General features: G+C 47.9%; 1 protein-coding gene across 1 annotated transcript in view; it reads right to left on the reverse strand.

Moving 5' to 3' along the window:
- Window positions 1–2,589: 2,589 nt before the first annotated feature.
- The window catches only part of LOC129846364 (lysine-specific demethylase RSBN1L-like), a 29,683-nt gene continuing 6,259 nt past the window's right edge, over window positions 2,590–26,013 (reverse strand). Inside the window, exons 2-3 of the mRNA XM_055914293.1 lie at window positions 21,645–21,737; window positions 2,590–3,570 (exon numbers count right to left, since the gene is read on the reverse strand). Coding sequence (XP_055770268.1) covers window positions 2,726–3,570; window positions 21,645–21,737 — 938 coding nt within the window. The 3' untranslated portion in view covers window positions 2,590–2,725. The remainder of the gene's footprint in view (window positions 3,571–21,644; window positions 21,738–26,013) is intronic.

The raw sequence follows: 26,013 nt of genomic DNA on the forward strand, positions 1-26,013 counted from the left end.
ACTTAATTTAAGGGGGAAAATAACTTCAAGATGTTTTATGCAAACGCGGCAGGTAGCCTAGTGGTTAGAGCGTTAGACTAGTAACCGAAAGGTTGCAAGATCGAATCCCCGAGCTGACAAGGTAATAATCTGTCGTTCTGCCCCTGAACAAGGCAGTTAACCCACTGTTCCTAGACCGTCATTGAAAATAAGAACTTGTTCTTAACTTCTTATGGCTGGGGGCAGTATTGAGTAGCTTGGATGAATAAGGTGCCCAGAGTAAACTGCCTGCTACTCAGGCCCAGAAGCTAAGAAATGCATATTATTAGTAGATTTGGATTCTCAAGTTTCTAAAACTGTTTGAATAATGTCTGTGAGTATAACAGAACTCATATGGCGCGCACTCGTGAGAGTTAGCTGCGTTCCATTGCATTTCTAAAGACAAAGCAATTCTCCTGTTGAAACATTGTTGAAGATTTATGATAAAAACATCCTAAAGATTGATTCTATACATGGTTTGACATGTTTCTCCAAACTGTAATTTGACTTTTCGTCTGAACTTTCACCTGGACTTGCCCGCGCCTCCTGAGTTTGGATTTGTGAACGGTTGTCCTAACCAACTCATGGATACTAGGGGGGCGGTTGTCCTAACCAACTCATGGATACTAGGGTGGCTGGGGGACGGTTGTCCTAACCAACTCATGGATACTAGGGTGGCTGGGGGACGGTTGTCCTAACCAACTCATGGATACTAGGGTGGCTGGGGGGACGGTTGTCCTAACCAACTCATGGATACTAGGGTGGCTGGGGGGACGGTTGTCCTAACCAACTCATGGATACTAGGGTGGCTGGGGGGCGGTTGTCCTAACCAACTCATGGATACTAGGGTGGCTGGGGGACGGTTGTCCTAACCAACTCATGGATACTAGGGTGGCTGGGGGACGGTTGTCCTAACCAACTCATGGATACTAGGGTGGCTGGGGGACGGTTGTCCTAACCAACTCATGGATACTAGGGTGGCTGGGGGACGGTTGTCCTAACCAACTCATGGATACTAGGGTGGCTGGGAGACGGTTGTCCTAACCAACTCATGGATACTAGGGTGGCTGGGGGGACGGTTGTCCTAACCAACTCATGGATACTAGGGGGGGGGGGGGGGGGGGGGCGGTTGTCCTAACCAACTCATGGATACTAGGGTGGCTGGGGGACGGTTGTCATAACTTCCAAAATATCAGCCAAGCTCTGTTCCTGAACCAAGCTGAAGGGAGGATGATCTCAATATAAAACCAGACCCAGTGTTCAGTGTTCACCCTCCGCTGCCAAGCTTTAGATTAAATTACAATTAGTGTATTACATCATAGGGTTCTAAATGTCAAGAGAACGTAGCGATATTTCCAAGTTCTAGAATCAGCCCTTTATTCCGTGTTAAAGAACATTCCGAGAGACAGAAGCCTGGGAAAAGACTAGCATTTGATTACAACTCATTTTACCTTGAGCTTCCCAAATGGCACCCTATTCCCTATATTAGAGCTCTGGTCAAAAGTAGTGCAATAAATAGGGAATAGGGTACCAATTGGGACAAAGCCCTCGAAAGCCTCTATTCAAGGGCTCCGTATTGGATTTTAGTAGAAGCAGGGTGAAAAATGATCTGATGGTTGCCAGTGGCAGCCTCGCACAGGGAGAGTATATCCCTGATAGCAGCATAGCCTGGGCTTTGGAAGATGCTGCGGTACACACAGCCCTTCAATCACTCAAACAGAACAAACCCTTCAAACAGGACTAGAGGCTTGAGCTTATGAGCTCAACATTAAGAGATATCCCTAAATATATTCATAAGTGGATTTCATTTGAGCCCTATTATTTCTTTAGTCTGTAGTTCTGTAAAACCAAGGCCGTGTTATGATGATCCAGTCTACTCCAGATATACAGTACCTGTCAAACGTTTGGACACACCTACTCATTCAAGGGCTTTCTTGCCAAGAACGTGCAAAGCTGTCATCAAGGCAAAGGCTGGCTACTTTGAAGGATCTCAAATGTAAAATATATTTTGATTTGTTTAACACTTTTTTGGTTACTACGTGATTCCATATGTGTTATTTCATAGTATTGATGTCTTCACTAGTATTCTACAATGTAGAAAATAGTAAAAATATAATAAAGACCTTGGAATGAGTAGGTGTGTTCTAAACTTTTGACTGGTATTGTACACAACGGCTTAGGATTGTTGCTTGTATTCATTCAGCTATATGTATCTCTAGATAGAATTCAACAAAAGCCTTGTACTGTTTTTCTTCAACCCAGAAGTGTGTGATTAGTGATGAACACACATTCATCCAGGATGTATTTTGTCATTTACAGCAACGACCTGGGGAATAGTTACAGGGGTGAAGAACGAGCCAATTGGAAACTGGGGATGATTAGGTGACCGTGATGGTATGAGGGACAGCTTGTGAATTTAGCCAGGACACCGGGATTAACACACCTACTCTTACGATAAGTGCCATGGGATCTTTAGTGACCACAGAGAGTCAGGACACCCATTTAACATCCAAAAGACAGCACCCTGTGATTGTCCCCAATCACTGCCCTGGGGAATTGGGATATTATTTTTTAGACCAGAGGAAAGAGTTCCTCCTACTGGCCTTCCAACACCACTTCAAGCATCAGGTCTCCCATCCAGACCGACCAGGACCGACCCTGCTCATCTTCAGTGGCCAGCAGTGGGATGCAGGGCGCTATGCTTCAATTACAATATAGTCACACATTTAGCATCAAATACTGTAACAAATACAGCAGCCAGCACTAAAACACACCAACCAAACAGCATCCTCACCTGATTGTGGAAGTTGAGCATGGTGGTGGTCTCTATATCCTTCTTCCCCAGGATCTCCATCTTGACCGGCGACGAGGGGAACTTCCAGGAGAAGTAGTCCAGGAAGTCTGGCAGGTAGGAGGCCGCCCCGTGGATGATGCCCATGACGTAATGAGCTGCCTGGGATGACGCGTCCTCACTGAAGGCCAGGGTAACAAACTCCTGGGCGAACAGCTGCATCTCCGCTGGAGACAGGGCCGAGAGCTCGCTGCAGTAGGCGTGTGCCACCAGGGCTCCACCGTTGGGTTGTTCCTCTACGTGGATGAAGCGGGCGAACTCCAGGTTCTCAAAGCCAGGCTGGGGGCACCGTGGCTGGGGCATCTGGAGGGGGGATGTCATGGGGGAAGCTGGGTCCCAACTGCTAATGCTACTGTTACTGCTATTGCTGCTGCTCCATAGGGGCTTGGAGAGGGACAGAGTTGGAGAGGGGCTGTAACAGTTCTCCTGTTTGATGGATGAGGTGGTGGAGGTGTGGTGGACAGGGAGCGGGGGTTTGAACTCTGTGTGGCCGTGGTGGTGGTGGTGCTGTTGTTTGGAGGCCAGGCCTGCGTGGAGCTCAGAGAGGAGACCAGCACACACGGTCTGGCTGGACCTGCTGTACATCTTGGTCCGTTTCCACTTCTCCTTCTCTCTCTCACTCTCTTTGTGTTTCTTCTTCTTTTTCTTCTTCACCTTCTTAATCTGGAGCTCATCTGAGTTTATTTGGGGTTTCTGCTTGTCTAGAGAGAGAGGGGAGGAGAGAGAGAGTGGGGGGGCAGAGAGAGAGAGTGGGGGGGGGGGGGCAGAGACAGGGAAAATAGTGTTAATAACAGAGCTGTGAAGAACACCTGCATGCAGATTCACTACTACCCAGAGCATGTCTGGAATCTAGAGAGAGATGCACTACTACCCAGAGCATGTCTGGAATCTAGAGAGAGATGCACTACTACCCAGAGCATGTCTGGAATCTAGAGAGAGATGCACTACTACCCAGAGCATGTCTGGAATCTAGAGAGAGATTCACTACTACCCAGAGCATGTCTGGAATCTAGAGAGAGATGCACTACTAGCCAGAGCATGTCTGGAATCTAGAGAGAGATGCACTGCTACCCAGAGCATGTCTGGAATCTAGAGAGATGCACTACTACCCAGAGCATGTCTGGAATCTAGAGAGAGATGCACTACTACCCAGAGCATGTCTGGAATCTAGAGAGAGATGCACTACTAGCCAGAGCATGTCTGGAATCTAGAGAGAGATGCAATACTACCCAGAGCATGTCTGGAATCTAGAGAGAGATGCACTACTAGCCAGAGCATGTCTGGAATCTAGAGAGAGATGCACTGCTACCCAGAGCATGTCTGGAATCTAGAGAGAGATGCACTGCTACCCAGAGCATGTCTGGAATCTAGAGAGAGATGCACTGCTACCCAGAGCATGTCTGGAATCTAGAGAGAGATGCACTACTACCCAGAGCATGTCTGGAATCTAGAGAGAGATGCACTACTACCCAGAGCATGTCTGGAATCTAGAGAGAGATGCACTACTACCCAGAGCATGTCTGGAATCTAGAGAGAGATGCACTACTACCCAGAGCATGTCTGGAATCTAGAGAGAGATGCACTACTACCCAGAGCATGTCTGGAATCTAGAGAGAGATGCACTACTACCCAGAGCATGTCTGGAATCTAGAGAGAGATTCACTGCTACCCAGAGCATGTCTGGAATCTAGAGAGAGATGCAATACTACCCAGACATGTCTGGAATCTAGAGAGAGATGCACTACTACCCAGAGCATGTCTGGAATCTAGAGAGATTCACTGCTACCCAGAGCATGTCTGGAATCTAGAGAGAGATGCACTACTAGCCAGAGCTCGTCTGGAATCTAGAGAGAGATGCACTACTACCCAGAGCATGTCTGGAATCTAGAGAGATTCAATACTACCCAGAGCATGTCTGGAATCTAGAGAGAGATGCACTACTAGCCAGAGCTCGTCTGGAATCTAGAGAGAGATGCACTACTACCCAGAGCTCGTCTGGAATCTAGAGAGAGATGCACTACTACCCAGAGCATGTCTGGAATCTAGAGAGAGATGCACTACTAGCCAGAGCTCGTCTGGAATCTAGAGAGAGATGCACTACTACCCAGAGCATGTCTGGAATCTAGAGAGAGATGCACTACTACCCAGAGCTCGTCTGGAATCTAGAGAGAGATGCACTGCTACCCAGAGCATGTCTGGAATCTAGAGAGAGATGCACTGCTACCCAGAGCATGTCTGGAATCTAGAGAGAGATGCACTACTACCCAGAGCATGTCTGGAATCTAGAGAGAGATGCACTACTACCCAGAGCATGTCTGGAATCTAGAGAGAGATGCACTACTACCCAGAGCATGTCTGGAATCTAGAGAGAGATTCACTACTACCCAGAGCATGTCTGGAATCTAGAGAGAGATGCACTGCTACCCAGAGCATGTCTGGAATCTAGAGAGAGATGCACTACTACCCAGAGCATGTCTGGAATCTAGAGAGATTCACTGCTACCCAGAGCATGTCTGGAATCTAGAGAGAGATGCACTACTACCCAGAGCATGTCTGGAATCTAGAGAGATGCACTACTACCCAGAGCATGTCTGGAATCTAGAGAGAGATGCACTACTAGCCAGAGCTCGTCTGGAATCTAGAGAGAGATGCACTACTACCCAGAGCATGTCTGGAATCTAGAGAGAGATGCACTACTACCCAGAGCTCGTCTGGAATCTAGAGAGAGATGCACTGCTACCCAGAGCATGTCTGGAATCTAGAGAGAGATGCACTGCTACCCAGAGCATGTCTGGAATCTAGAGAGAGATGCACTACTACCCAGAGCATGTCTGGAATCTAGAGAGAGATGCACTACTACCCAGAGCATGTCTGGAATCTAGAGAGAGATGCACTACTAGCCAGAGCATGTCTGGAATCTAGAGAGAGATGCACTACTACCCAGAGCATGTCTGGAATCTAGAGAGAGATGCACTACTACCCAGAGCTCGTCTGGAATCTAGAGAATCAATGAGCAGAGGAGAGGAGGAAGAGAGGAGGCTCTGGTTGAGGTGTTACTGTAGCCCTAAACCCAGAGGAACAACTACTGCCATCAATACATGAAGACCTTCATTAGCCTTGTATTATTACCATGGTCCCAACTATAGACCTACGTGCTTCAGACAACTCCTCTGACTACTGACACGTGGCATGATTATATTACCACTCAAAAAGGAGCAAAACAATTGGGCTTACAATTAGACAGAGGACAACTGAGTAATTATTACGATTGAATTACAGTAACCAGAGAGCTTGAACACTGCTGTTGGAAAACTGAAATAAACTGGATTCAGTGCACTGATCAGTTCAGTGTGTATTATTTTGGTTTTGCAGTCCAGGGGGCGGAACAGGGAAGCAGCCGTAGCAGTCCAGGGGGCGGAACAGGGAAGCAGTCGGAGCAGTCCAGGGGGCGGAACAGGGAAGCAGCCGGAGCAGTCCAGGGGGCGGAACAGGGAAGCAGCCGGAGCAGTCCAGGGGGCGGAACAGGGAAGCAGCCGGAGCAGTCCAGGGGGCGGAACAGGGAAGCAGCCGTAGCAGTCCAGGGGGCGGAACAGGGAAGCAGCCGTAGCAGTCCAGGGGGCGGAACAGGGAAGCAGCCGTAGCAGTCCAGGGGGTGGAACAGGGAAGAGCAGTAGCAGTCCAGGGGGCGGAACAGGGAAGCAGTCCAGGGGGCGGAACAGGGAAGCAGCCGTAGCAGTCCAGGGGGTGGAAGAGCCGTAGCAGTCCAGGGGGCGGAACAGGGAAGAGCAGTAGCAGTCCAGGGGTTGGAACAGGGAAGAGCAGTAGCAGTCCAGGGGGTGGAACAGGGAAGAGCCGTAGCAGTCCAGGGGGTGGAACAGGGAAGAGCCGTAGCAGTCCAGGGGGTGGAACAGGGAAGAGCCGTAGCAGTCCAGGGGGCGGAACAGGGAGGAGCAGTAGCAGTCCAGGGGGTGGAACAGAGAAGCAGTCCAGGGGGTGGAACAGGGAAGCAGTCCAGGGGGTGGAACAGGGAAGCAGTCCAGGGGGTGGAACAGGGAAGCAGTCCAGGGGGTGGAACAGGGAAGAGCAGTAGCAGTCCAGGGGTTGGAACAGGGAAGAGCAGTAGCAGTCCAGGGGGTGGAACAGGGAAGAGCAGTAGCAGTCCAGGGGGTGGAACAGGGAAGAGCCGTAGCAGTCCAGGGGGTGGAACAGGGAAGAGCCGTAGCAGTCCAGGGGGTGGAACAGGGAAGAGCCGTAGCAGTCCAGGGGGTGGAACAGAGAAGCAGTCCAGGGGGTGGAACAGGGAAGCAGTCCAGGGGGTGGAACAGGGAAGCAGTCCAGGGGGTGGAACAGGGAGGAGCAGTAGCAGTCCAGGGGGTGGAACAGGGAAGAGCCGTAGCAGTCCAGGGGGCGGAACAGGGAAGCAGCCGTAGCAGTCCAGGGGGCGGAATAGGGAAGAGCAGTAGCAGTCCAGGGGGCGGAACAGGGAAGAGCCGTAGCAGTCCAGGGGGCGGAACAGGGAAGCAGCCGTAGCAGTCCAGGGGGCGGAACAGGGAAGCAGCCGTAGCAGTCCAGGGGGCGGAACAGGGAAGCAACCGTAGCAGTCCAGGGGGTGGAACAGGGAGGAGCAGTAGCAGTCCAGGGGGTGGAACAGGGAGGAGCAGTAGCAGTCCAGGGGGTGGAACAGGGAGGAGCAGTAGCAGTCCAGGGGGTGGAACAGAGAAGAGCAGTAGCAGTCCAGGGGGTGGAACAGGGAGGAGCAGTAGCAGTCCAGGGGGTGGAACAGAGAAGAGAAGTATCAGTCCAGGGGGTGGAACAGGGAAGAGCCGTTGCAGTATAGCAGAATACATCCAAAATGGGACCATAATCCCTGTTTAGTGCACTACTTTTGACCCTGGCCCCATAGGGCCAAATCGTGCCATTTGAGACACAGATGCAATTCAGAGGCAGAGCCACTGTAGGTGGGGCCGTTTGGCATCTCATCAGAACCACAGAACTGTCTAATATTTTCAGATCACCTGCCAAATGACATGGTGTTACCTGCCTGCTGCTACCTGTGGGAAGCAGCTCTTTAAGAGCAGCCAAAAGAACAGCCTGATACATGATATCCATGCTCTGCTCTCTTTAGTCTATGTACAAGACTAATCAGCTCTATCCCCAAGCCTGAAGACTCCTGAACATCTAATCAAATGGCTCCCCAGACTATTTGCATTGCCCCCCCTCCCCCTCTTTTACACTGCTGCTACTCTGTTATTATCTATGCATAGTCACTTTAATAACTCTACCTACATGTATATGTTACCTCGACTAACCGGTGCCCCCGCACATTGACTCTGTACCGGTACCTCCTGTATATTGCCTCGCTACTGTTATTGTACTGCTGCTCTTTAATTATTTGTTACTTTTATTTCTTTATTTAGGTTTGACGTGATTGGGAGTCCCATAGGGCGGCGCACAGTTGGCCCAGCGTCGTCCCGGGTTTGGCCGGTGTAGGCCTCATTGTAAATAAGAATTTGTTCTTAACTGACTTCCCTAGTTAAATAAAATATAAAAATAACTTACTATTTTATATTTAAATAATTAGTAGCTGCTTTTCAGAAATTACATCAAAGTTGTGACTGGAAAAAGATCAAAAACAAGGAACACAATAAAACTGAAAATGTAACCGGCTGTCATTTATCAAACTAATAATAACACATAACACATTCACAAAAGGAAGGAAGTATTGATGCATTTTGGAAAGTCCACACACCAGAATGTGTGATGTTAAGAAATATATACACATTTTAAAAATTAATAAAAAAATAAAGGTTTTATCGATAGTTACATATTGCGATATGGACGACATTATCTAGATATTTTGACTCCAATTATTGATTTGTAAAAAAATAACCGGTATTTTTCATCGTATAGCTTGCTCTTTTTAAATAGTGAGTCAACATGTTTTCAGCAGTTATTTCCATGACTGGTGACTCATTTTCTCACCACAGCAGACACACTGTGAGCAATATGTTTGGAACATTAAACCGCAATATCAAATCGCAAAGTCCCAATGCACACACTTTAAATAATGCCACTTTAACGTGTACATATCTTACATTACTCATATCATATGTATATACTGTATTTTATACCATCTACTGCATCTTGCCTATGCCGTTCAGCCATCGCTCATCCATATATTTATATGTACATATTCTCATTTACCCTTTTAGATGTGTGTATTAGGTTGGAGAACTGTTAGATATTACTGCACTGTCGGAACCAGAAGCACAATCATTTAGCTACACTCGCATTAACATCTGCTAACCGTGTGTATGTGACAAATAAAAATGATTTGATTTGAGTATATCGGCACCTCAGTATCATGTTGATATAGTATAGTGAGGTCACTGGCAATTCAGCCCTATTCAGAACCTCAATATTGAGTCATATATATATATATATATATATATATATATATATATATATATATATATATATATATATATATATATATATATATATATATTTTGTTTTTGTTATGCTGGTTGTGTGTGGACTGACTCTCCACTACACACATCAACAAAACCCCCAGCCATAAGATCCAGCCCGACTGCCCTTTAAAGTAGACAGACAGCACAGCTAAAGGCCTGCGGTTGGTTGTCTGATCATTCACAAACCCTCTGCCACGCCCCAAACATTCACAAACCCCCCTGCCACGCCCCAAACATTCACAAACCCCCCTGCCACGCCCCAAACATTCACAAACCCCCTGCCACGCCCCAAACATTCACAAACCCCCTGCCACGCCCCAAACATTCACAAACCCCCTGCCACGCCCCAAACATTCACAAACCCCCTGCCACGCCCCAAACATTCACAAACACCCTGCCACGCCCCAAACATTCACAAACACCCTGCCACGCCCAAACACAAACACATTTCAAAACCCACCGTCTCCCACTCCTCTATGACATCATAATAGTACAACAACAAACACGGTGTGATGATATGTAGATATACAGGTAACTGCCAAAATAAAGGAAACACCAACATTGTATGTCAATAGGGCGTTGGGACACCACGAGCCGCCAGAACAGCTTCAACGTGCCTTGTCATAGACTCTACAAGTGTCTGGAACCAAACATTCCATAATTTGCTGTTTTGTTGATGGAGGTAGAAAACTGTCTCAGTCACCCCTTCAGAATCTTCCGTAAGTGATGAATTGGGTTGAGATGTGGTGACTGGCATATGGTGAAACGTCAGATCTGGTGACAGACGGCAGTGGCATATGGTGAAACGTCAGATCTGGTGACAGACGGCAGTGGCATATGGTGAAACGTCAGATCTGGTGACAGACGGCAGTGGCATATGGTGAAACGTCAGATCTGGTGACAGACGGCAGTGGCATATGGTGAAACGTCAGATCTGGTGACAGACGGCAGTGGCATATGGTGAAACGTCAGATCCGGTGACAGACGGCAGTGGCATATGGTGAAACGTCAGATCCGGTGACAGACGGCAGTGGCATATGGTGAAACGTCAGATCCGGTGACAGACGGCAGTGGCATATGGTGAAACGTCAGATCCGGTGACAGACGGCAGTGGCATATGGTGAAACGTCAGATCCGGTGACAGACGGCAGTGGCATATGGTGAAACGTCAGATCTGGTGACAGACGGCAGTGGCATATGGTGAAACGTCAGATCCGGTGACAGACGGCAGTGGCATATGGTGAAAAGTCAGATCTGGTGACAGACGGCAGTGGCATATGGTGAAACGTCAGATCTGGTGACAGACGGCAGTGGCATATGGTGAAACGTCAGATCTGGTGACAGACGGCAGTGGCATATGGTGAAACGTCAGATCTGGTGACAGACGGCAGTGGCATATGGTGAAACGTCAGATCTGGTGACAGACGGCAGTGGCATATGGTGAAACGTCAGATCTGGTGACAGACGGCAGTGGCATATGGTGAAACGTCAGATCTGGTGACAGACGGCAGTGGCATATGGTGAAAAGTCAGATCTGGTGACAGACGGCAGTGGCACATGGTGAAACGTCAGATCCGGTGACAGACGGCAGTGGCACATGGTGAAACGTCAGATCCGGTGACAGACGGCAGTGGCACATGGTGAAACGTCAGATCCGGTGACAGACGGCAGTGGCATATGGTGAAACGTCAGCAAGTTGAGTGGTGTTTGTCACTGAAGCTCCTGCCGAACGTGCCTCAACAAATCACCCCTCTTTCAGAGTCCCAGATATCTCTTCTTCTAGCCACAGTAGTCAAAATAACAGGCGACTGGGCCTGAACAGCACTTTTAAACATGACCCTAAGCACCATGGGATGTTAATTCCACACCTGTATGGAAGCACATGCTTTCAATATACTTTGCATCCCTCATTTACTCAAGTGTTTCCTTTATTTTGGCAGTTACCAGTAGATTTGTATACATGGTAGCGACTAGTCCGAGCCTGTGTTTATTTTGGTATGCGTGTTGCTCACGTGTGATGCGTGTGCGTTTATGGCAGGATGGTGTAGCTAGGAGCACATGTCTGTCAGAACAGGGGAGCCTGCTACAGTGGCATGGCCTCGTTCAGAGGAGCTACTGCTTCACTACAGCCCCAACACACACGCCTCTGGAGCACCTTCACCACCATATGACAGGATACAGAGACAGAGAGGGAGAGAGGGAGAGACACAGAGAGAGAGAGACACAGCGAGAGAGAAAGAGAGAGAGCGAGAGAGAAAGAATGAGAGAGCAAGGGCGAGAGAGAGAGAGTAAGTGTGGTAGAGAAGGAGAGGGGGGGAGCAGGAGAAAACACAGCGAGTGAGGCAGTGTATTATAATGTGATGCTGTTAATCCAGAGAGTTCTAGCTCTTCCTCCCCCCAACAACCCCCCTCCCCCTCTACCATTTTACAAGTAGGACAGCAGGCCAGACAGTTATTCAAACCATGATCCCTGTGTGAGACAGAGGTCAGATGTGTCTAAACATACAGAGTACACAGTCAGGGTTTATCAAAACGGAGGTGGTGGGCGTGGCAACGGGCGCGGTCGGCGCTGCTGAATTTTAGAGGCCCTTAATCTTGACGATGTAGAGCTGAGAGAAAAAAAATATCTGTTTCAAAGCTAATTTCCTGTAATTCTATGCATTTTGCCATGGCAAATGCTTTGTTTGTTTTGCTCAAACATAAAATCAATACTACTAAATTCATTGTTTTTTGAATTTTCTATTCTCCCTGACTGTCTAGCTTTTATTTTGCCGATGTTAGTTCTCAAAGATTATATCATACAAATATTAAAGGGTCCATTATCATTTCTTCATACTTTGTAACGTGTTTCAGTTTTAAATTCACACTGAAAGCATTTTTCCATCTCAAAAACAGATTTTGGGACTTCAGGCAGCCCGCCCAAGGATTTCAAATGGCAGAAAACACCCTGCCAGTCCACACACAGAGAGCATGTGTCTCACAGCTGGAGAGGCCATACAACCAGCCCCTAAAACAAATCCACTAAATGTTATGAAACAAACAGTACAAATACTGTAAGACAGAGACAAATAGAAACAGAATGGGAGAGAGGGGGGGTTTAATATGACTAATAGTAGACTGGGAGAGCTCAGCAGTAGCTAGAATGCTCTGGATTCCCCCCCCCCCAGCCTGCCTGCCAGGCAGCAGTACAGCAGCTCCCAGTACTATGGCTCAGTATCTCTACAGTCTAGAGAGGCTACGAGCTCCTCACTAACAGGCCGCTGATGACCTAATCTAGGACAAGCTGACGCTCAGACTACGTATTACAGAGACTTGCTGTGCATACAAACAAACCGCCAGTGTCACAGTGCATCGTCTAGTTATCTAAGCCAATCTGTCTGCACCTAAAACACCAGTTATAAACACAGAGAGAGAGACTGATAGTCAACTGGAAAAGCCTGCAGGAAATGTATAAATATGATAGATTCATTTTGTATGCACACAAAGCAAGCAAGTGCTAAATATTTGCTCAAGGAGTACAGTTTTGTTCAAACATAATTCCTGACGAGAGGCACATGACATTGAGAATACAGTTTCCCCCTGCACAGCATCTACACTGCATCAGTTCCCCCCTGCACAGCATCAGTTTCCCCCTGCACAGCATCAGTTTCCCCCTGCACAGCATCAGTTTCCCCCTGCACAGCATCAGTTTCCCCCTGCACAGCATCTACACAGCATCAGTTTCCCCCTGCACAGCATCAGTTTCCCCCTGCACAGCATCAGTTTCCCCCTGCACAGCATCAGTTTCCCCCTGCACAGCATCAGTTTCCCCCTGCACAGCATCTACACGGCATCAGTTTCCCCCTGCACAACATCAGTTTCCCCCTGCACAGCATCTACACGGCATCAGTTTCCCCCTGCACAGCATCAGTTTCCCCCTGCACAGCATCAGTTTCCCCCTGCACAGCATCTACACAGCATCAGTTTCCCCCTGCACAGCATCTACACAGCATCAGTTTCCCCCTGCACAGCATCTACACGGCATCAGTTTCCCCCTGCACAGCATCAGTTTCCCCCTGCACAGCATCAGTTTCCCCCTGCACAGCATCTACACAGCATCAGTTTCCCCCTGCACAGCATCAGTTTCCCCCTGCACAGCATCTACACAGCATCAGTTTCCCCCTGCACAGCATCTACACAGCATCAGTTTCCCCCTGCACAGCATTTACACAGCATCCGTCTCCCCCTGCACAGCATCTACACAGCATCAGTCTCCCCCTGCACAGCATCTACACAGCATCAGTCTCCCCCTGCACAGCATTTACACAGCATCCGTCTCCCCCTGCATAGCTGAAGCCGCATTTGACAGCACCAAACAATGCCAATGAAATCATTCCAAAATGCCATAAATTTATCAAAACCCTAAAGCCACATGAATGGAATTGACAGTGTGTGTGTTCCAAAATCTACAGTAAAATTTAAATCAGTGGTGTGGGTGAAGAAGAGGAAGTCAATTACCTGTGTTGTCACAGCCTGGGCTTGACTGCTGAACACAAACAGTGTCTCTGGATGATTACCACACTGACACCGCCTGCCTGTCTAGTGGCGACACACCTGACACCGCCTGCCTGTCTAGTGGCGACACACCTGACACCGCCTGCCTGTCTAGTGGCGACACACCTGACACCGCCTGCCTGTCTAGTGGCGACACACCTGACACCGCCTGCCTGTCTAGTGGCGACACACCTGACACCGCCTGCCTGTCTAGTGGCGACACACCTGACACCGCCTGCCTGTCTAGTGGCGACACACCTGACACCGCCTGCCTGTCTAGTGGCGACACACCTGACACCGCCTGCCTGTCTAGTGGCGACACACCTGACACCGCCTGCCTGTCTAGTGGCGACACACCTGACACCGCCTGCCTGTCTAGTGGCGACACACCTGACACCGCCTGCCTGTCTAGTGGCGACACACCTGACACCGCCTGCCTGTCTAGTGGCGACACACCTGACACCGCCTGCCTGACTAGTGGTGACACACTGGCACCGTCTGTCTAGTGGCGACATACTGACACTGTCTAGTGGTGCTCTGGATAATATAGGCACTTAAAACCAGACACACAGTTGATGAAACAAACATCCTCAAAGCTCAGTGTGACTATTACACTAAAGCAGCCATGTTTTTCTGTTGATTTCCAATTGTTGTTGTTGTTGTTGTTGTCCTACTCTTTCTCTGCCATGACACAACGCACCGTCTCTGTTGAGTAATACGCTGACCCTCTACAAACGGGGCTCTCGGTGGTGCGTACTGAGACCCCTCCCGTACTCCCTGTTCACCCACGACTGCGTGGCCGCGCACGACTCCAACACCATTCAGTTTGCTGACGACACGACGGTGGAAGGCCAGAACACCGATGAGACAGCCTATAGGGAGGAGGGAAGTGACCTGGCAGTGTGGTGCCAGCACAACCTCACCCTCAACGTCAGCAAGACAAAGGAAATGGAGGGCCGAGCACGCCCCCATTCTCATCGACGAGAGTGGAGTGGGATCGAGGACTTTAATTTCTTCTGTGTCCACATCACTAAGGAATTATCATGGTCCACACACAACAACCCAGTCATGAAGAAGGCACGACATCAGAGGCTGAAAAGATTTGGCATGGGTCCTCAGATCCTCAACAAGTTCTACAGCTGCACCACAGAGAGTATCTTGACTGGCTGGATCACCGCCTGGTATGGCAACAGCTTGGCAATCCGACCGCAAGGCTCTACAGAGGGTAGTGCATACAGCCCAGTACATCACTGAGGCCGAGCTCCCTGTCATCACAGTGCTGGATGAGACAGCGCTGGGTGGGGTGAGTCCTGGATGAGACAGCGCTGGGTGGGGTGAGTCCTGGATGAGACAGCGCTGGGTGGGGTGAGTCCTGGATGAGACAGCGCTGGGTGGGGTGAGTCCTGGATGAGACAGCGCTGGGTGGGGTGAGTCCTGGATGAGACAGCGCTGGGTGGGGTGAGTCCTGGATGAGACAGCGCTGGGTGGGGTGAGTCCTGGATGAGACAGCGCTGGGTGGGGTGAGTCCTGGATGAGACAGCGCTGGGTGGGGTGAGTCCTGGATGAGACAGCGCTGGGTGGGGTGAGTCCTGGATGAGACAGCGCTGGGTGGGGTGAGTCCTGGATGAGACAGCGCTGGGTGGGGTGAGTCCTGGATGAGACAGCGCTGGGTGGGGTGAGTCCTGGATGAGACAGCGCTGGGTGGGGTGAGTCCTGGATGAGACAGCGCTGGGTGGGGTGAGTCCTGGATGAGACAGCGCTGGGTGGGGTGAGTCCTGGATGAGACAGCGCTGGGTGGGGTGAGTCCTGGATGAGACAGCGCTGGGTGGGGTGAGTCCTGGATGAGACAGCGCTGGGTGGGGTGAGTCCTGGATGAGACAGCGCTGGGTGGGGTGAGTCCTGGATGAGACAGTGTGAGGTGGACCTGGAATCCTGTCCTTTCTACTCACATGTCTATCTTAAAAACACTACATAACATATAGTGACTGTACTGAAGACAGTGCTAGATGGTGTTAGCAGAGGCTCACTCCTTGGTCTCCCTCCTGCTAGTACTGATCAGCACCACGCAGGAAGGGCAGCCTCCTCCGTTTCCTGTCCCCAGTCAGAGAGACAGACACAGGCCTGTGACTCCCAGCTCAGCCTCTCACACAGAGACCAGGCTCAGTCACACTGCAGTGAGGTAGTAGTAGTAGTAGTAGTAGTCACCACACTATGAAAATGAATACTCACTATCCTACACATTCTGCCATGGATGATGCTGTCTGAGTGACTCAAACATCACAACAACACGGAGGGCACCATGCCATGACAAACATAGTCCTGAAAGCACCATTTTTAAAGTGGGAGATTCTCCCTGACTGTCTAGCTTTTATTTTGGTGATTGTTAGTTCTCAAATATGATCTTATTTAAATATATATATATATATCCATTATATTTTCAACATACCTTATCTTTTTTTTACTTTTGAACATACTGTAGGTGGCCCGAAAAAAACACTTCAGCGACTCGCTCAACTATTTTCTATGCAGAAAAACCCCTGTGTGTATGTGTGTGTGTGTGTGTGTGTGTGTGTGTACACACAAGGGGCAAAAGAGAGGGAAATCTGAGTCTGTGTTGCCTTTCACTGTTAGTCCTCTGTTGGGGTTAGAGTCATGACCTTTAGAGCAGACTGGTGTTGTAGAGCAGTCAGACACACAGTGTAGTGGTCCTATTGACAAAGGGGGCTGGTGTACAGCATTAATAGCAGTCAGACACACAGTGTAGTGGTCCTATTGACAGAGGGGGCTGGAGTAAGAGGGGTCAGGGCCACTGTACTAAGCGGACCACCAGTCACAGTGTTAGGACCGTCCAGTCACAGTGTTAGGACCGTCCAGTCACAGTGTTAGGACCGTCCAGTCACAGTGTTAGGACCGTCCAGTCACAGTGTTAGGACCGTCCAGTCACAATGTTAGGACCGTCCAGTCACAGTGTTAGGTCTGTGCACAGGTCTGTCCAACGGTGCAAATGATTCAGCACAGCCAACAATATACTGGCTACCTCTTTCAGCATGTTCACCAGAGTAATACACACTGCTAACACAACAGACATTATTTTGTTGACTTTTGAATGTGCACTCCACCACTGACTGACTGGCCGGGAGGCTTCCCTCCAACTCCACCACTGGCCGGGAGGCTTCCCTCCAACTCCACCACTGGCCGGGAGGCTTCCCTCCAACTCCACCACTGGCCGGGAGGCTTCCCTCCAACTCCACCACTGGCCGGGAGGCTTCCCTCCAACTCCACCACTGGCCGGGAGGCTTCCCTCCAACTCCACCACTGGCTGACTGCCTGGGAGGCTTCCCTCCAACTCCACCACTGGCTGACTGCCTGGGAGGCTTCCCTCCAACTCCACCACTGGCTGACTGCCTGGGAGGCTTCCCTCCAACTCCACCACTGGCTGACTGCCTGGGAGGCATCCCTCTGACCACCACTGGCTAGCTGTGCTGGCTGTCTGGACATTGAGCGATCGTTTTACAGACATGGGAAGCCACTCTTACAGTCTACATAAATAAAACTCTGGCTGCCCGAGTCGCTGCCCGGCACGCTGCCCGACTCGCTGGATCATGTCATGGGTATCGTGTAAGGTCAGGAAAATGGCAGCAGGGTCTGAGTAGCTCATTCCCACCACCACACCAGTCATTACAGCCTATTTAAAAGCAGGTTGAGGAGAGGGCACGCTGCTAGTTAAAAGACAGCTGTAGCTACCACCGATTATAAAGCACAATTATTACATCATTATTGCTATTACACGACTATGAATAATTTGTCAGCACTTAGGCCAGTCTCTGTTACAGATATATAGGACAACATCAGATATGAATAGCTTAGGCTGGCTCACAGTGGGCTAAATGTGTCCAAATCATACGTTGATTCACATAATGAGAGAGAAGGAGACAGACAGACAGACAGACAGACAGACAGACAGACAGACAGACAGACAGACAGACAGACAGACAGACAGACAGACAGACAGACAGACAGAGGAGAGAGAGATAGAGACAGAGAGACAGAGAGACAGAGAGAAAGAAGAAGGAAAAAGAAGGAACAGCATGTCAGAAATCAGCGTAAATGTAATTGAAGAATCCATAGACTCTAACCAATTCTGGGAAAATTGGAAAACACTAAACAAACAACAACACGAAGAATTATCTATCCAAAATGGAGATGTATGGGTAAACCACTTCTCCAATCTTTTTGGCTCTATAACAAAGAATAAAGAGCAAAAACATATACATGATCAAATACAAATACTAGAATCAACTATTAAAGACTACCAGAACCCACTGGATTCTCCAATTACCTTGAATGAGTTACAGGACAAAATAAAAACCCTCCAACCCAAAAAGGCCTGTGGTGTTGATGGTATCCTTAATGAAATGATCAAATATACAGACAACAAATTCCAATTGGCTATACTAAAACTCTTTAACATCGTCCTTAGCTCTGGCATCTTCCCCAATATTTGGAACCAAGGACTGATCACCCCAATCCACAAAAGTGGAGACAAATTTGACCCCAATAACTACCGTGGAATATGCGTCAACAGTAACCTTGGTAAAATACTCTGCATTATCATTAACAGCAGACTCGTACATTTCCTCAATGAACACAATGTACTGAGCAAATGTCAAATTGGCTTTTTACCAAATTACCGTACAACAGACCATGTATTCACCCTACACACCCTAATTGACAACCAAACAAACCAAAACAAAGGCAAAGTCTTCTCATGCTTTGTTGATTTCAAAAAAGCCTTCGACTCAATTTGGCATGAGGGTCTGCTATACAAATTGATGGAAAGTGGTGTTGGGGGTAAAACATACGACATTATAAAATCCATGTACACAAACAACAAGTGTGCGGTTAAAATTGGCAAAAAACACACACATTTCTTCACACAGGGTCGTGGGGTGAGACAGGGATGCAGCTTAAGCCCCACCCTCTTCAACATATATATCAACGAATTGGCGCGGGCACTAGAACAGTCTGCAGCACCCGGTCTCACCCTACTAGAATCCGAAGTCAAATGTCTACTGTTTGCTGATGATCTGGTGCTTCTGTCACCAACCAAGGAGGGCCTACAGCAGCACCTAGATCTTCTGCACAGATTCTGTCAGACCTGGGCCCTGACAGTAAATCTCAGTAAGACCAAAATAATGGTGTTCCAAAAAAGGTCCAGTCGCCAGGACCACAAATTCCATCTAGACACCGTTGCCCTAGAGCACACAAAAAACTATACATACCTCGGCCTAAACATCAGCACCACAGGTAACTTCCACAAAGCTGTGAACGATCTGAGAGACAAGGCAAGAATTCTATGCCATCAAAAGGAACATAAATTTCAACATACCAATTAGGATCTGGCTAAAAATACTTGAATCAGTCATAGAGCCCATTGCCCTTTATGGTTGTGAGGTCTGGGGTCCGCTCACCAACCAAGATTTCACAAAATGGGGCAACACCAAATTGAGACTCTGCATGCAGAATTCTGCAAAAATATCCTCCGTGTACAACGTAGAACACCAAATAATGCATGCAGAGCAGAATTAGGCCGATACCCACTAATTATCAAAATCCAGAAAAGAGCCGTTAAATTCTACAACCACCTAAAAGGAAGCGATTCCCAAACCTTCCATAACAAAGCCATCATCTACAGAGAGATTAACCTAGAGAAGAGCCCTAAGCAAGCTGGTCTTAGGGATCTGTTCACAAACACAAACAGACCCCACAGAGCCCCAGGACAGGAACACAATTAGACCCAACCAAATCATGAGAAAACTAAATAATAATTAATTGACACATTGGAAAGAATTAACAGAAAAACAGAGCAAACTAGAATGCTATTTGGCCCTAAACAGAGAGAACACAGTGGCAGAATACCTGACCACTGTGACTGACCCAAACTTAAGGAAAGCTTTGACTATGTACAGACTCAGTGAGCATAGCCTTGCGATTGAGAAAGGCCGCCGTAGGCAGACATGGCTCTCAAGAGAAGACAGGCTATGTGCACACTGCCCACAAAATGAGGTGGAAACCGAGCTGCACTTCCTAACCTCCTGCCCAATGTATGACCATATTAGAGACACATATTTCCCTCAGATAACACAGATCCACAAAGAATTCAAAAACAAATCCAATTTTGATAAACTCCCATATCTACTGGGTGAAATTCCACAGTGTGCATCACAGCAGCAAGATTTGTGACCTGTTGCCACAAGGGCAACCAGTGAAGAACAAACACCATTGTAAATACAACCCATATTTATGCTTACTTATTTTAACTTGTGTGCTTTAACCATTTGTACATTGTTACAACACTGTATATATATAATATGACATTTGTAATGTCTTTGTTTTGAAACTTCTGTATGTGTAATGTTTACTGTTAATTTGTATTGTTTGTTTCACTTTTGTGTATTGTCTACCTCACTTGCTTTGGCAATGTTAACACATGTTTCCCATGCCAATAAAGCCCCTTGAATTGAATTGAATTGAGAGAGAGATAGAGGGGGGAATCATAAGACAGCCATCTGTCTCAGCTAAACTCTTAAACTCTGGATTGGAGAACAGGAGTCTGTTTGTGTGACTGGACCATCTAGTGAACACAGCCTACTCTCAGGGCCCTCCCTTCCAAATAGCACCCTATTCCCTATATAGTGCACTACCCTGGTCAGAAGCACTATAAAGGGAATAGCATGCCATTAGGGATCAGCCAACTCTCAGTCTGAGCCAGAACCATCACTTCAGCAGCTGTTCCAGTTAAAGGCTTTAGTCACAGGCTGAGTATTCTGGACCCTGCTTCTAGCCCAACCCTGCCACTCTGGGCCCTGCTTCTAGCCCAGCCCTGGTTCTAGCCTAGCCCTGCCACTCTGGGCCCTGGTTCTAGCCTAGCCCTGGTTCTAGCCCAGCCCTGCCACTCTGGGCCCTGGTTCTAGCCCAGCCCTGCCACTCTGGGCCCTGGTTCTAGCCCAGCCCAGCCACTATGACCCCTGGTTCTAGCCTAGCCCAGCCACTATGGCCATGGTTCTAGCCCTGGTTCTAGCCCAGCCCTGCCACTCTGGGTCCTGGTTCTAGCCCAGCCCTGCCACTCTGGGTCCTGGTTCTAGCCCTGGTTCTAGCCCAGCCCTGCCACTCTGTTCTAGCCCTGGTTCTATCACTGGTTCTTGCCCTGTTTATAGCCCAGCCCTGCCAAGGAACGACTCTGGGCCCTGGTTATAGCACTGCCAAGGAAATACTCTGGGCCCTGATTATAGCCTAGCCCTGCCAAGGAAAGACTCTGGGCCCTGATTATAGCCTAGCCCTGCCAAGGAAAAACACTGGGCCCTGGTTATAGCCTAGCCCTGCCAAGGAAATACTCTGGGCCCTGATTATAGCCTAGCCTTGCCAAGGAAAGACTCTGGGCCCTGGTTATAGCCCCGCCAAGGAAATACTCTGGGTCTAAGTTATACGGCTAACTAGGGTCTGTAGTTTATCCTGGTCAAGTGATGAGGTAAGGTAAAACTCCTGTCCCTAACCAGTTTCCAGTGCTGATGCTCTAGGGGAGGCACCCTGCCTGTAAAACGGTAAGGGGGAAACCCTGAAAGTAGCTACGCTCTATACCGAGCTCTGGTCAACAGTAGTACACTAAACAGGGCGAATGGTCAACAGTAGTACACTAAACAGGGTGAATGGTCAACAGTAGTACACTAAACAGGGAACCATTTAAAACAACCATGTCACATCATTATCACCTTTCTGAAGGAGCTTCACCTCTCCGTTCTCCCTCTTGATCTCATTCATCACTTTGTGTTTCTTCTTCTTCGTCTTGTCCTTACTGGTGTGGTCTGAACGAGAGAGGGGAAGACAGAAGTTAGGGTGAGGCCTTGAGGGACATTTCAGTAGAGGGGCAGGTTATGTTACAGTGGATGAAAAGAAAGACTCACTCTCCACAGTAATTTAGCCAATTTAGCCAGCATCCCAAATGTGAATGGCACCCTATTCCCTCCATATGGCACCCTATTCCCTCCATATGGCACCCTATTCCCTCCATATGGCACCCTATTCCCTCCATATGGCACCCTATTCCCTCCATATGGCACCCTATTCCCTCCATATGGCACCCTATTCCCTCCATATGGCACCCTATTCCCTCCATATGGCACCCTATTCCCTCCATATGGCACCCTATTCCCTCCATATGGCACCCTATTCCCTCCATATGGCACCCTATTCCCCAATGGCCCTGGTCAAGAGAAATGCAGGGTATAGGGTGTCGTTTGGGACGCAGACGGACTCTGTAATTTACTGATTCCTAACTGCTTTCCAGTCTGAAGGACGACAGGTTCTCACAAAGAAAGCCAGACTTTTTTCACAAGATAGGCTATCGCCGACATTTGAGGAAAGCAATTTAAGGGCGTCGCTGAAATGCAATCTCTTAGATGTTCAGCTGTTAAAACACACAGGACAACGTAATTAGTGGTATCACTCTGATGACTACTTGACCGGTAGCTAGCATGATTATAGAGCTCGGCATTATTGGACAGTTTCACAAATGGCAGGTAGAAAAGTATTATTCCAATTTACAGAAACTGCAGTAAATGTCAAACTGCAATGAACATGATCAAAATAGCATTATGAAAATTATTATAATCTAGGCCGAGCCATTTATGAACACGTCGTAGGTGGGAAGCTCAGTGGAGAAAAGGGCCCCGAAACAGCAAGGTAAAATCCAATTAAAAGACAAAGGCAGGCAGAAAGTGTAGTAACCAATCACAGTAAGTCAGTAATTACACCGTACGTGTAACCATGACATCTACAGTGAAACACTCAGAGGAACTGAAGAGCCAAGTGACCATAAGGTCTGGAACCAACAGGACCCTGAACAGCTTCTACCCCCAAGCCATAAGACTGATAAATAGTTCAATAGTTCACCAAAAAGCTACCCGGACTATGTACATTGAGCCTTTTTGCACTAACTGAGTCATCACATACGCTTCTGCCTAATCAAATCAAATTTTATTAGCTGCATGCGCCGAATACAACAGGTGTAGTCGACGTTACAGTGAAACGCCGAACACAACAGGTGTAGTCGACGTTACAGTGAAACGCCGAACACAACAGGTGTAGTCGACGTTACAGTGAAACGCCGAATACAACAGGTGTAGTCGACGTTACAGTGAAACGCCGAACACAACAGGTGTAGTCGACGTTACAGTGAAACGCCGAACACAACAGGTGTAGTCGACGTTACAGTGAAACGCCGAATACAACAGGTGTAGTCGACGTTACAGTGAAACGCCGAATACAACAGGTGTAGTCGACGTTACAGTGAAACGCCGAACACAACAGGTGTAGTCGACGTTACAGTGAAACGCCGAACACAACAGGTGTCGACGTTACAGTGAAACGCCGAACACAACAGGTGTCGACGTTACAGTGAAACGCCGAACACAACAGGTGTAGTAGACGTTACAGTGAAATGCCGAACACAACAGGTGTAGACGTTACAGTGAAATGCCGAACACAACAGGTGTAGACGTTACAGTGAAACGCCGAATACAACAGGTGTAGTAGACGTTACAGTGAAATGCGTACTTATGAGCCCTTTCCCAACAACGCAGAGAGAAAAAATAAAAAGTAAATAACTAATACTTTCTTAAATATGAACAATAAACAAAAACGATGAGGAGTACCGGTAACGAGTCAATGTGCGGTGGTATGAGGTAATATGTACATGTAGGTTGGGGTAAGAGTGACTAGGCAATCAGGATAGATGATAAACAGTAGCAGCAGCGTATGTGAAGAGTGTGAAAGTGTGTCTATGTTTGAGTGTATATATATATATATATATATATATATATATATATATATATATATATATATATATATGCAAGAATGTCAGTAAAATAAATACAAATAATACAGGGGGGGTCAACAGCAGGTAGAAGACATGTAAACACAAGGCATGTTTACAGCAGGTAGAAGACATGTAAACACAAGGCATGTTTACTGGGGTCTTACAGCAGGTAGAAGACATGTAAACACAAGGCATGTTTACCGGGGTCTTACAGCAGGTAGAAGACATGTAAACACAAGGCATGTTTACCGGGGTCTTACAGCAGGTAGAAGACATGTAAACACAAGGCATGTTTACCGGGGTCTTACAGCAGGTAGAAGACATGTAAACACAAGGCATGTTTACCGGGGTCTTACAGCAGGTAGAAGACATGTAAACACAAGGCATGTTTACCGGGGTCTTACAGCAGGTAGAAGACATGTAAACACAAGGCATGTTTACCGGGGTCTTACAGCAGGTAGAAGACATGTAAACACAAGGCATGTTTACCGGGGTCTTACAGCAGGTAGAAGACATGTAAACACAAGGCATGTTTACCGGGGTCTTACAGCAGGTAGAAGACATGTAAACACAAGGCATGTTTACCGGGGTCTTACAGCAGGTAGAAGACATGTAAACACAAGGCATGTTTACCGGGGTCTTACAGCAGGTAGAAGACATGTAAACACAAGGCATGTTTACCGGGGTCTTACAGCAGGTAGAAGACATGTAAACACAAGGCATGTTTACCGGGGTCTTACAGCAGGTAGAAGACATGTAAACACAAGGCATGTTTACCGGGGTCTTACAGCAGGTAGAAGACATGTAAACACAAGGCATGTTTACCGGGGTCTTACAGCAGGTAGAAGACATGTAAACACAAGGCATGTTTACCGGGGTCTTACAGCAGGTAGAAGACATGTAAACACAAGGCATGTTTACCGGGGTCTTACAGCAGGTAGAAGACATGTAAACACAAGGCATGTTTACCGGGGTCTTACAGCAGGTAGAAGACATGTAAACACAAGGCATGTTTACTAGAGTCTTACAGCAGGTAGAAGACATGTAAACACAAGGCATGTTTACTAGAGTCTTACAGCAGGTAGAAGACATGTAAACACAAGGCATGTTTACCGGGGTCTTACAGCAGGTAGAAGACATGTAAACACAAGGCATGTTTACCGGGGTCTTACAGCAGGTAGAAGACATGTAAACACAAGGCATGTTTACCGGGGTCTTACAGCAGGTAGAAGACATGTAAACACAAGGCATGTTTACCGGGGTCTTACAGCAGGTAGAAGACATGTAAACACAAGGCATGTTTACCGGGGTCTTACAGCAGGTAGAAGACATGTAAACACAAGGCATGTTTACCGGGGCCTTACAGCAGGTAGAAGACATGTAAACACAAGGCATGTTTACCGGGGTCTTACAGCAGGTAGAAGACATGTAAACACAAGGCATGTTTACCGGGGTCTTACAGCAGGTAGAAGACATGTAAACACAAGGCATGTTTACTGGGGTCTTACAGCAGGTAGAAGACATGTAAACACAAGGCATGTTTACTAGAGTCTTACAGCAGGTAGAAGACATGTAAACACAAGGCATGTTTACTAGAGTCTTACAGCAGGTAGAAGACATGTAAACACAAGGCATGTTTACCGGGGTCTTACAGCAGGTAGAAGACATGTAAACACAAGGCATGTTTACCGGGGTCTTACAGCAGGTAGAAGACATGTAAACACAAGGCATGTTTACCGGGGTCTTACAGCAGGTAGAAGACATGTAAACACAAGGCATGTTTACCGGGGTCTTACAGCAGGTAGAAGACATGTAAACACAAGGCATGTTTACCGGGGTCTTACAGCAGGTAGAAGACATGTAAACACAAGGCATGTTTACCGGGGTCTTACAGCAGGTAGAAGACATGTAAACACAAGGCATGTTTACCGGGGTCTTACAGCAGGTAGAAGACATGTAAACACAAGGCATGTTTACCGGGGTCTTACAGCAGGTAGAAGACATGTAAACACAAGGCATGTTTACCGGGGTCTTACAGCAGGTAGAAGACATGTAAACACAAGGCATGTTTACCGGGGTCTTACAGCAGGTAGAAGACATGTAAACACAAGGCATGTTTACCGGGGTCTTACAGCAGGTAGAAGACATGTAAACACAAGGCATGTTTACCGGAGTCTTACAGCAGGTAGAAGACATGTAAACACAAGGCATGTTTACTAGAGTCTTACAGCAGGTAGAAGACATGTAAACACAAGGCATGTTTA

Source organism: Salvelinus fontinalis, unplaced genomic scaffold (genome assembly GCF_029448725.1).
Source record: "Salvelinus fontinalis isolate EN_2023a unplaced genomic scaffold, ASM2944872v1 scaffold_0507, whole genome shotgun sequence".
NCBI lineage: Eukaryota > Metazoa > Chordata > Actinopteri > Salmoniformes > Salmonidae > Salvelinus > Salvelinus fontinalis.